Below are 11,991 nucleotides of genomic sequence, written 5' to 3'. Positions count from 1 at the left end.
GCCTCGTGCCGGCCGGCGCCCCGCGCAGACGCTGAGGGGTGCCGGGGAGCCCTTCCCGGGTTATCCCGTTCAGAGGGGGAAAAAAACACCAAAATTGCCTCCCAACCCACAAGCAGGTGTGTGGTTAAGCTCCAAGGGGTCAGCGGGGCCTGCTGGGCTCAGAGGGACCCGGCAGGGGAGGCATCGTGGGGGCCTGGGCCTGGGCCTCACTTGGGGTGTCTGGTACCCGGAGGTACAGTGATGCCCGAATTGCAGTGTTGCTGAATAAGCAGGCGGCAGCAGCAGCATCTCTCTGTACCAGCGGAGGTGCCCGGGCCCTTCCTGCAAAGAGACTGAAYGCTGTGTTGATGGAGGTGTAGTTTTGTTTCACTCTATTTTAATCCTACCACAATGAGTGGAGGTGTGCATATGCCTTTAAAATGTGTTTTCTCCCATAATGCCATTAACTATGCTGACAAACTCACGTTTATAACTACTCACGTTAGAAGAATTTGCCTGTTTTCACCATTCAAGTACAGGTATTCTTGGATGCTATGTCAGAAAGATTTGTTTCACAGTTTGTCAAGGAGCCAAGAAAATGTGAGGCTGTTTTAGACGTTGTTCATGGAAATAGTGAGTTTATAGAGGAAATCAGAAAATAATTTTGGATTAAGTTCAGTTTAAGCTGATAAGTAAGGTACATGGCTGTGTTTCTCACTTCCAGAGAACATATTTTGAGAAAGGAAGGCTGCCTGATGGAGACTGAAGATCTTGGTCAAGCCTGGCAAGGGACGATGGCTTAGAGCTTGGGGCAAAGGGGGGACAAGCTCCTGTAGTGGAGACAGATCACAATGGAAGGAGCAAAACCAGCTGGAGTCTTGTCCACGCTGCTTTTTGMGAATGATCCCTGGAATGAACTATCCACAAAACTGTGCTTGGGCTTTGTCATGGAGAGAGTTATTCAGCATCATCCGCAACAGGCTGAGGGAATGAGCTAGGAGGAAAGCAGTGAGGACAACCAGGGGTCCAGTGCTCAAGCACAATTCTGGGCCTATTTTTATTTAATTGTGTAGGTGGACATTGACCATCTACCATGTTCTTGACCATGGCAGCAGTGCCTAAAGCTGAAGTTTTCCACTGAAGAAAGGGAACTTAGCAGTGTCCAGTATTACATCTTTTTTTTTTCCCTCTGTATTGGAAGGCATGTTTCTAATAAAAAGTGTGTTTCAGAGAGTAATTAAATGGCTTACAACTCCTTCAAACATTTCTACCCAGTGTGCCTTTCCTTCTGTTTGCAGATTTTTTTTCTCCATCATGTAGAGACAGGGTGCAGGGATTAGGTCCTTCTCACAGTGAACCCTTTCTGACTAAATTTTAAGTTATGCTTCTGATGTGGCTGAGCAAAGGTTGTAATCAGCATGGTGCCTTAAAACCCAAGAGGCGAAATTAGAACAGAGTATAGATTTTAAATAAATAAACCGTAGCTGAAAGATGAAGTAGCCTATAAACAGTTTTTCTTTTCTTACTTCAAAGCATGGCCCATCATCATAATTCTCACAGACTAATGAAGCTCTTACTTGGAGTTGAAAGAAAAAAATTGCTGTCAGTGTTTAGGACTTTTAAGGGCTGCCTCCAGATTTCTAAAAAGGTTTTGAAGTTTTGTGGGCTTTTTTCTCTTTGCAGGAACAGATGTCGTCATTGTCAAAAATGGCAGAAGAATATGTGGCACGGGAGGCTGCTTAGCCAATGCACCTTTGCATCAGAACAAGAGCTATTTTGAGTTTAAAATCCAGTCCACAGGTTAGTCAGCAAAAAATTTACACTTTTAAACTTGGAATGATATGTCAGATTGCCTGCTGGTAGTTGTATCTCAAATACTGAGCACATACCTCATTCTTATTGCATCCTTGAACTTTGTGAACATCAGAGAGTTTTATAAGTTGTCATTGAGTAAAAAGAAATTTCAGGTTTTCGAAATTGTGGCTCTGAATTATTAAAAAGAATGGTACGTCTATTTACCAAAGAGGTGCAAATGCTAAAACATTATACTATTCTGTATGTTGTTATAAGTATGTTTTTCAGTTAATATATTTTAGAAATGTTTTTTGGTAAAACCCTGCAGCTCTGAAGTGTTCTTTTTATTTTTTTAACTAGTGCAGTTTATCCAGCAATATCTGTAGCTCTTTGTCTACCTTTATTTGCTTCTAACATGCACTGTGTTTGCCTCAGCAAGGGAAGCACTTGTGCCACACTTTGCTCTTCAGCTGAGGGCATGGCACCTATTCAGGCACTGCCTTATCAAGAAGGAGCCTTTCAGCACACTCTTTATTTATTTGGTTGGTTTGTGCAGGCTTGTAATGGAAAGTGGCAGGAAGTGAAAGAGATTTGGAAACGCCATGCTTTTATTAGTACAGCCGGCTTCACTAGTACAGAGTGGACTTCAGAGTTGTCTGTATTCTAATATTTAAGCCTGTATTTTTATAAACGGCAAACACCTTAAAAATGAAATCGTTCTTCCTCTAAGCTTGTGGGGGGATGGAAGAAGGGAGTGTTAGTCCAAAGATGTCTTGCTGGTCATTACAATATTAGCTGGAGCTAATACTGTGCTTTTTGGGTGACGGTTGTTTGCATTCAGCTGGATTGGAGTGCAGGCAGTGTGAGGGCAAACCTGTCCAAAACACCTTGCAGTTGGTTTGACCGACCGTGGTTAAATCTTGTAAACCCCAGCACAGTCTTAACTTGGCAATTTTAATATCCRTTCTATTGGGGTAGAATCAGCTGTGTGGTCAGACTGGAGCATCTCTCTTATGAGGAAAGACTGAGAGAGCTGGGCCTGTTTAGCCTGGAGAAGAGAAGGCTGAGAGGAGATCTTATCAACGTGTACAAGTATCTGAAGGGAGGGTGTCAAGAGGATGGGACCAGACTCTTTTCAGTGGTGCCCAGCGACAGGACACGAGGCAACGGGCACAAACTGAAACACAGACACTTCCATCTGAACATGAGGAAAAACTTTTTCACTGTGAGGGTGACAGAGCACTGGAACAGGTTGCCCAGAGAGGTGGTGGAGTCTCCTTCTCTGGAGATATTCAAAACGCGCCTGGATGCAATCCTGTGCAATGTGCTCTAGGTGASCCTGCTTGAGCAGGGGGGTTGGACTAGATGATCTCCAGAGGTCCCTTCCAACCTCAGTGATTCTGTGATTCTGTGATTCTGTTCTTCACCCATGGTCATTACTCACACAAACACAGTATCCATGTTCTTATGCTTTAGTTTAAAAACACAGAAGTAAACTCTTGTGGTCCCTGTGAGCCCTATCCTGTCCATTCCTGTGCCCCAAGGCAGGAGAATTGTAGACCACTTAGCTTAACTTTGAATCACAGAATTGTCCCTGGGCAATCTGTTCAGGCTCATGTAACCTGACTATTAGAAATTTTTTTTTGAGTCACATCTGAATCTTTTTCACAATCTGATCCTCTTCACTCTGAACATGTAAGTATTAGAATAAATTGTTCTGCGATTCTGTCTTCTGAAACTAATTTCTGTATATTTTTGCCTCATTTTAGTCTTTTGTAGATTAAACAGTCTCATGTCTTTCGTTGTCTCCTCACAGATCATGTTTTCTAGATTTCTGATTGTTTTTGCTGTTTCTTCCACAATTTCTCTAATGGATCTAATTCATCTTGAGGTGTGATGCTTAAAATGGTTGCTGTGCTCCAGCTGCAGCAGCAGGAGAATACAAGTCCTTCATCTACTTTACATACGATGCGTCTGATTTATACATGCCATACATCCAGAATTTTTTCACAACAGTAGGACATAGACTTGTGGTGCCATTCAGCCTGTGGTCTATAATAATCTCCACATTATATTCTGTGAACTGGTTGCCAAGCCAGTATTGTATTTGTGCAGTTTATTATTCCTACTTACCTGCTGTTCTTTGTAGTTCAGTTAAAGCAACTGCATGCTCCTTATTTCAGCCCTTTAAACCAATTTGTCAGCATCATGCAAAACTTGAACAGCCTTGGAAGAGTTTGCAATCCTGTCAGATTGGTATTGGCAGCACGTTTAATAAGCACACTGTCACATTATCCAAGTCATTAATCTAAATACGGAACAGTATCTGACCTTGGGCATGTAATACAAAGCCTCAAACCCCACTTGAGTCATCCTTTTGATTTGACAGGCTACTATTGATAAGTAGTCTGGGAATACAGTTTTCTATCCAGTTGTGCATTCACATTGCAGTAACTTCATCTAGACCATATTTTCCTAATTTGAGCATTTGAATGTCGTATGAGGTTCAAAAACATTACCAAATCAAGATCTGTCATATTTACCATATCTCCTTTATCCCTAGGGTTAGTCTAGCTAGCTGAAAAGGGAAATTACATTGTTTTGACTTGATTTGTTGTTGACAAATCCATGCTAGCTGGATTTATTTTTTACCTCCTTTTAGTTTAGCACAGGGAGTTTGTTTCCGTTATTTTTCTGGGAAGAAAAGATTAAGTGGTTTAGAATTCTCTGGATCCTTCTTTTTTCACGATACATGCTGTCTCTTCAGTCTTTTGTGACTGCTGGTATTTCCAATAGAATTTAACTGCTAAGATCTCCCTGGCAGTTGTTTAAAAACACGTTCTTTATGCTGTCCTGCTGCAAACGGTCTTCAAATGAATAACTTATCATCATGTTAACGTTACGTTTTAGGGGTTTGGGGTATTGGAGTTGCAACCCAAAAAGCAAACTTGAATCAAATTCCTCTTGGTCGAGATGTCCATAGTCTGGTGATGAGGAATGATGGAGCTCTCTATTATAACAACGAGGAGAAAAATAGACTGCCAGCAAACAACCTTCCTCAGGAGGGCGATGTGGTGGTGAGTTTCTTAAGGATTCTTTATCTTCAGCAGCTGTTCCCAGACTTTTCCTATTTGCAGCTGTGTGGTCAGACTGATCATTTCAGTTGAATTATTGTTTGGCTTGCATTGCTCAGTTTGGGAAGTGGTGACATAAACTGCTGTTATATTTGAATGGATCAGCAGTCTGGATTTCAGTGGACTTTGGTCTCAGCATTCATGTGTTTCTAAGGGGGATAGACTTTACCAGTGTTTGAAAAGTAGCTTCTAATGCTCTGTTGCAATCTGGTTGCTGTATCTACCCAGTTGATAACTCCCACCTCAAGGATCACACATTGCTTGAGGTGGGACTTTCCTGAATAAATAACGTGCTAGAATGCGTTACATAATTATGCAACATGTCCAGCTGAACTTAATATCCTGTAGCTAACTGATTAATAGTTAGAGGGACAGAGCTGAACAAAGATAGTTCCTAGGTGATAGATGAATTGTATTTTTGGCCAAACCTTTATAGGGAAGGAGAGAGAGATTAAACGGGGACAGGGAGGATGATTCTCACTCAGAAGATGCTTGACAAATGAGAACAAAATGAGCATCTAATTATTTTGTGCCTTGCTGTTTGCAGTTTCTCAAAATGATTTAAATGACACGGTGTTCAGAGGGTTCTGTTTAATTGCTGCCATTTTCTCAATGTTAGAGATTAATTTTCAAAAATACATGAGAGCAATGAAATTTAGATCATTTCTCACCATCAGGTTTTCTTGTTAGGTTATCTTGCCTCCATATAGCAATGGTTAAAAATGTAAGCTCTTAGAAGCCCAAACAGCTCATGTTGACTCCTCCACCCTTTACTCTCAGACACTGCATCCTTCTTTTAGTTCCCTTCTGAAATTGTTTTCTTGGAGAGTTGCAGGCTCTTTTAGGATTTGGTCAGCCCATTTAGTCTGAATAGCTTCAATTAAACAAAAAAAGTAGCTGCTGTGTTACTTTGCTAAATCCCCAGTTTTCTTAAATTTCCTTTTATTGTGTTCTGTCATGAAAATAGATTTCTGAAGTAGTGAATAACAACACAAATTGTCACACTCAGCCATACCAGCAGCAGTCAGAAAAATCATATAGCTAACAAATAAGTAATTTATTACCTTGCTAGTGTTTGCTTTCTGCTCTGTAATCTGCATGTTTATAGTACTGTGTATCAAACTGTGCTCTGTTACTGCTGGCAGAGAAAAAGAGCTCGGGGAGGTTTTCATAGGGAGGGATGAACAGATAAACTGAATTCATAACATCATTATTTATTAAAATTGTTTCCATAGGGAAATATAAACAGGCAGACTACAAACTGCTTAATATTCAAAATCATTGGAAATTTTATGATTCCTTAATGTGGTGAAAAATAATCTGGAAATTTACTTTATAAACTGTCCTTGGTCAGATACGATATGCAATACTGTACTGCATCCCAACTGAATGAGCATTAAGGAATCCCAAGTATTTGAAAATAAGAATGTTATTGTAATTTATTAACTTCCAGTTCTTTGCAAGAATATTTTAAGTCAGTTTTTCTGGCATGCTGTGGTTTGCATAATGGTATTAAAACCTGCCTGTGGCTAAGAAAGCTGGAATAAGTAGCAGTTTTCATTGTATAAACATGTTGATGCTTTTTTTGTTAATGTTCTCAACTTCGTAGGGCATTACATATGATCATGTAGAGTTAAATGTGTATTTAAATGGGAAGAACATGCATTGTCCAGCTTCAGGAATCAGAGGGACTGTCTATCCAGTGGTATATGGTAAGTCAAAGATTTTCAAACCCTTTCACAGTACACAGCATCTTTGTGTCAAGTCTGTCTCCAGAGTTATGTATTCTTCTCCTTACTTGCATGGAACACACATTTTTCCATCAATCACTCATTTATGGCAACAACAACTATTAATTGTGTGGGTATATGGAATTAGGAAAACACAGAAGTATATTTTCACCTCATTTTTAATGCTGCTGAATAGCTAGAAACAAGGGCACTGTTTACTGACTTGTTACAAAATGACTACATCCAACAAGCTGCGGACTTTCTGCAGTCTAAAAATTCCTGAAATGAAAAAAAAGAAACAACAGAAATCCAACCTAGTGTAGACAAGCGCGCTAATCCAGTTGATCTCTGAAGCTTGGTATTTATGCCTGTTAATTTCACATACTTTATAAATGCATTTGATGTCAAATATGGGTAGGTTGTGAATTGCTGTTTAAATTTTCTTATTTTAGTAGTAGTACAGCTGCTTGCTGTGTAGTAGTACAACTTTTTGCTCCTGTAACAAATTGATACCCAGTTCTGAAATCCAACAATCGGTGAGTGAATTGTGGTAGCTATTATGCCAGCAACCATCAGTACGAGACAACAGTTTTGAACAAGAAACGAATACCATGTGCAATTAATCTCTGCATAGGCAGTTTAAGAAAGAATTTATGAATTATGGAAGTTGGAATTTGGCCAAGACACATGTTAACAATTTACTCTTCTCTAACTTGGCGGTGTTTTTGTAGTTCCCAAGTAATCCGAATTCTGTTTAACATCTCATCTGAGAGACGGCACTTCCCCTTGCTCTGTGCGTAATCGCACTAAACTCCGGGTTGGCTTGTGACTCACAGAAAATGATAACTGCTCACTGAATTCCCTGTATTACACCTACAGCCCTCTCCAGGTTATCTTTATTCCTTTGTAAGCTTTGTCTAAGTACTGTCCTCTTCGAAACTTGCTTAGCTCTTGAGATGTCATTGTGCTACATGGCACGGATAATTATTTCATTTCATGGTTGCTAATGAACTGTTGGCATGTTCCGATTTATATCTTGACACATTCTTAATATTACAGTTCATGAACAGGAGGTAAATACTCTAGCTGTGCTGTGGTGCCTTTGAAGTGTATAAATTCTGCTAACAGCTTGCCTCTTTCTAAGCTATTAGGAGTGAAAATTGTTCCATATTGTCATTCTGTGATCTGTTCTTGTACCACATGGTGGCGCTGCTAAAATACAGTGGCAAATAGCGGCAGGCCTGCAGCACTGTTGTTTCTCCTTGTGTCGAAAACTCGGCGAGTGGTGCGAGAATAGATGCTGTGTGTGGTAGTTGATGCTTGCATCTTCCCTTGATTTTGGAAACAGTGTTACATAGCATAGCGAATGCAGGTTGCTTTCAGAAARTATTTGGTGGCATTTTAGCCTATTGTAGGTCCTTGTTTCCTCAGACTATAGGAGTCATGTGCCTGGGGAATGCAGTGACCTTTTATTGCTAGACTCTTATCATCATCTTTCACGAGTGGGCATAATTTCGTAATAATTATTATGTTTCCTATATATTGCTGTAACAATCGAAGCCTGCAAATTGCATTTGCGTGACACTTACTTGGTATAAATTTTTAATGTAAATATCCTTAGTTTAATGTTACTACTTCTAGTCAAGTGAAAGGATTTGAACACAGAGAAGAGAGTTTCTTGCGCATTAGTTCAATCCATAATTCAAACTTCAATCCATAATTCAAACTAGAGCTATAGATATCTTTTAGAAAAAACATGAATGAGTAGACGAACATGGTGTCAAGTTTGAAAAAGTAAAACAGAAAAGTGAGCTTGCAGGTTGCTCTTCACAGCAAGTATACCTCAGGCACTTGCGCATAAGTGAGATGCAAAGTTACCACCACCACATAAAGTGATGTAGAACTGTACAAGTTCACTAACAGTAGTTTTAACTGAGTCTGGTAAGGAAAGTTTCCTATCTTGGCTCTGAGATATCTAAATTCCAACCCAAAATGTGGAGATGAAGCTTTTTTATTTTGATCTAATGCTACTATCATATCAGGTTTAGGTCTTAGAAGATCTTAGAAGACAATGTCTTTGAAAGAGATYGTAATTTTCTGACTGGTTGGATATTTCAGTTTGCTAAGGCAGTGCTTGAAAGCATTGCTGTGAAAATCCTCAGCAGTTTCATTTTAATCTTATGCATCGAAGGCTAATAACACTTTTGTTTCAGATTATGCAGAGGGTCCAAAAATGGGAGAGGTACTGTTTTTAAAACACAATTAACTCCCAACTTAAAAAAGCAGTGAAGAAAGCTCTCTTGGTATCACAGTCTAAAACAGATGAGCTGACACCAGCTATTGCAGACAGCTAAAACCCTGTAAGTCTGCAGAAAAATTAGGAAGTAGACAGAAAAATATGCAGTTGAGGAGGGGACAACCCTGCAATGTTTATCTGGTAGTGTCCTTGATTTGTAGATTTCCAGAGAAATAGAGTAGAAAATTTGGGAAGAATTGTCTGAAGCCATGCTAACGCACCCAGTGAAATCAGAGAAAACAATGACTTCATCAGGGACTGTTACTGACTAAAGTAAATAGCAGAAAAGAGAGATGATCAGCCCTTCTTGGGTATGTGTGTAGGGATTTAGCTAGTTTTCTGAAGAGATTTCTTTTTATTGTGTTAATGTAATTGATGTATTGGAGAATATTTTCATGATCTGAGCATAGTATTTCCATGTATATAATTTAGTAAGGTGGTGTAATAGCGGATCAAAATACAAGTGTTCTGTCTCTAATTCCTTCTCTTTGATTGTCTTCTGCAGTTGATGACAGTGCCATTCTGGATTGTCAGTTCAGTGAATTTTATCACACACCTCCACCGGGGTTTGAAAAGATCCTCTTTGAGCAGCAAATCTTCTGAATGTCTTCGTACTGAAAACCTGCACCCTGCACTGTTACAAAAGCTTTGTCATCTTAAATAAAGCTTCACATTACCTTTAGGAAACATACCTGTATTTTTAGTAAGTACTTGTGACTGTTGTCTGCAGAACGAATGCGTTAACTGCAACACCAGATGGTTGTGTTGTCAAATGCTAGGTTTCTGACAGTGTTTTGTGGATGAAAATCAGTTATTCAGGGCAGTTGTTTTTTGTTTTTTTTCCTGATTTCTACTTGGTGCATAAGGAAACTAAGGGATATAATTGACATCAGTATTAAATTCAGTATTTTGAATCAACTTGAGCTCTGTAAAGCAAATAGTTTTTATGCACATGATAGCTATGGAGATTGATATTTCTTACGATTTTTCCTGATTTTTTCACGCGGAAGTTATATACCTTGTTAAAAGGAAGGACTGTGTTTCTAGTCAGTGATTTGGAATTGCTTGTTGTGCTCAATGACTAGTAATATGACGGCATAACTGGCGACTACATTTTTTTTTTCTTTTGCAAGGTGTAGTTTATCCATTCCCTCAACCTTAACATGACAAATATAACTTAACATATTTCTCCTAGCTTTTCAGTTGCTTTGACTGTGACAAATAATAGGATGCTTTTTAGTAATAGTGCAGATATTATTTTGCTGAACCTTAAAAAGTAAACCTGAATGCTAGATGTATTTTTGAGGACCATCATGCTATGTTACTCTGGTAGCAGAGTAAGTACAGATTGCTCAACTTGGGTATACAAAGAGACAAGTGAAGGGTGTGAGATGTTATGGTGAAGCCTTACATCTAAACTGTAAATCAGATTATTCTTTTATGGAATATCGTATTTAATTTCTTTATGAATCATTTATAAATGATTAATGGCTAAGACATTGTTCTAAAATGTGATGCCCATAAATATAAATTATTTTCCTCTTGTCGTGTATTTAATATACTTCCTAGAAGAATTTTTATTGTAAAGAAAACCTTCATACTGGATATTTGTTTTTGTTTTGGCTGTTCCTGGGTTAATGCATTTACACAAATGAATAACTTATTTAAATATTTTTAGAAATTATCTGATTCTGAAATTTTCAAATATAAACAACTTTCTCTAAGCCTTTCACCTTACGATTTTCTGCATCTGTTTTAAGAGTCTTTTCATTCTCAGAGGCCCAAATTCTCTTCCCTTTTAGCCTTGCTTTCACACAACAACACGGAGTAGAACTTTTCAACTCAAAAGTATTGATGCCCTCTTCAGCGTTACAATATAAAGATAGGGGAATTTGGAGAGCAGTTTTGTAGTCTTCCCTTGAAATGTGCTCTGCCTGCTGTGGTTAGAGACATCATCTACATTCTGTGAAACATTCATCTCTGAGGTGATGTCTCTATACCAGTTGACACATACCGTCATGTTTCTGTAATCAAGTTTGTCACCTCTTTAAACTTTGAATGATTCTATATTATTTTTTATATATGAAGGGAGAGGGAAGGCATATGCCCTCTTTCCCTTTGATATCTCTGAACAATGCCTTGAACAGTGGTTCTTTGCCCTGAAAGACTACTGAGATGAAAGTGCTTCTTATGGAATTAAACTTCTTGTGTTTCTAGGGAAGGAGGCAGTATTTAAAAAAATTCTTAGCACTTCATCTAACTGCAAAAAGCAAACAACTTTTTTTGAAGTTTGATATGTTTAAGAATATTTAGCTTGATGTAGACTTGGAAAGAGAATTCAGATTCTGCTTGAAAATACGGAAAAGGCTGCCTTCTTCAAAGCTGAAGGTTTGAAATGGAAAAACATTCAAAACAGCTGTTAAATTGACCAAAAATATGAGAAAAACCTGCTTTTACAGCTCAGAAATTTGCTTATTTCTCATTTTAAACAGTGTAAGAATGCATTTGTCATACTGCAAAGTATACCTATACCTCTTGTTTAAAAAACAACCCTTCTTTTACCATTGGTGACACAGACAATCTGTATAAAATAATGGAGATGAATAAATGATTATTACCATCTATTTATGAAAATGGAAAGAGAGTATGTTTTTCACCTGAAAATAAGTTGTGCGGTGATGTTTCATAAAAGAAGCAAGGGTACAGTTAATGCCATTTTACAGGTAAGAAAACTGGGCTATAGAAATAGAAAATGAATTTACCTGTGTCTCGCAGCATGTCATTTCAACATTTGTCAATAAAACCAGCATAGTGTGTTCCCAGTTCCAGCTTTGCCCAGAGAAATGAGAGGTACAACAAATATTTCTAAAAATTGCACTAGAAGGTCATTTTAAGTTACAGATTTAGCAATATATTTATCAGTAGCAAAGGTGTTTTAGTAAGAATGAATCATGCTTCCCAGTTAAATTGTTGAGGTATTTCCACTAATTGTTTGTACCCAAATGTTTTCTTAATCTTTGAATGTTACGAGCTGGATTCATGAGTGCAAAACTTTGTA

At 38.4% G+C, this 11,991-nt stretch overlaps 1 protein-coding gene across 1 annotated transcript in view; it reads left to right on the top strand.

Annotated features, from left to right (window-relative positions):
• The window catches only part of SPRYD7 (SPRY domain containing 7), an 11,871-nt gene extending 314 nt beyond the window's left edge, over positions 1-11,557 (top strand). The window contains exons 2-5 of the mRNA XM_026075382.1: positions 1,663-1,779; positions 4,684-4,850; positions 6,517-6,619; positions 9,439-11,557. Of these exons, the coding sequence (XP_025931167.1) occupies positions 1,663-1,779; positions 4,684-4,850; positions 6,517-6,619; positions 9,439-9,536 (485 nt within the window). The 3' untranslated portion in view covers positions 9,537-11,557. The remainder of the gene's footprint in view (positions 1-1,662; positions 1,780-4,683; positions 4,851-6,516; positions 6,620-9,438) is intronic.
• Positions 11,558-11,991: the final 434 nt, after the last annotated feature.

The sequence above is a fragment of the Apteryx rowi genome, unplaced genomic scaffold (assembly GCF_003343035.1).
Source record: "Apteryx rowi isolate R43461 unplaced genomic scaffold, aptRow1 scaffold_402, whole genome shotgun sequence".
In the NCBI taxonomy this organism is placed as follows: domain Eukaryota; kingdom Metazoa; phylum Chordata; class Aves; order Apterygiformes; family Apterygidae; genus Apteryx; species Apteryx rowi.
Note: the sequence above shows the minus strand (reverse complement) of the source record. Positions and strands in the feature narration are given on the sequence as shown.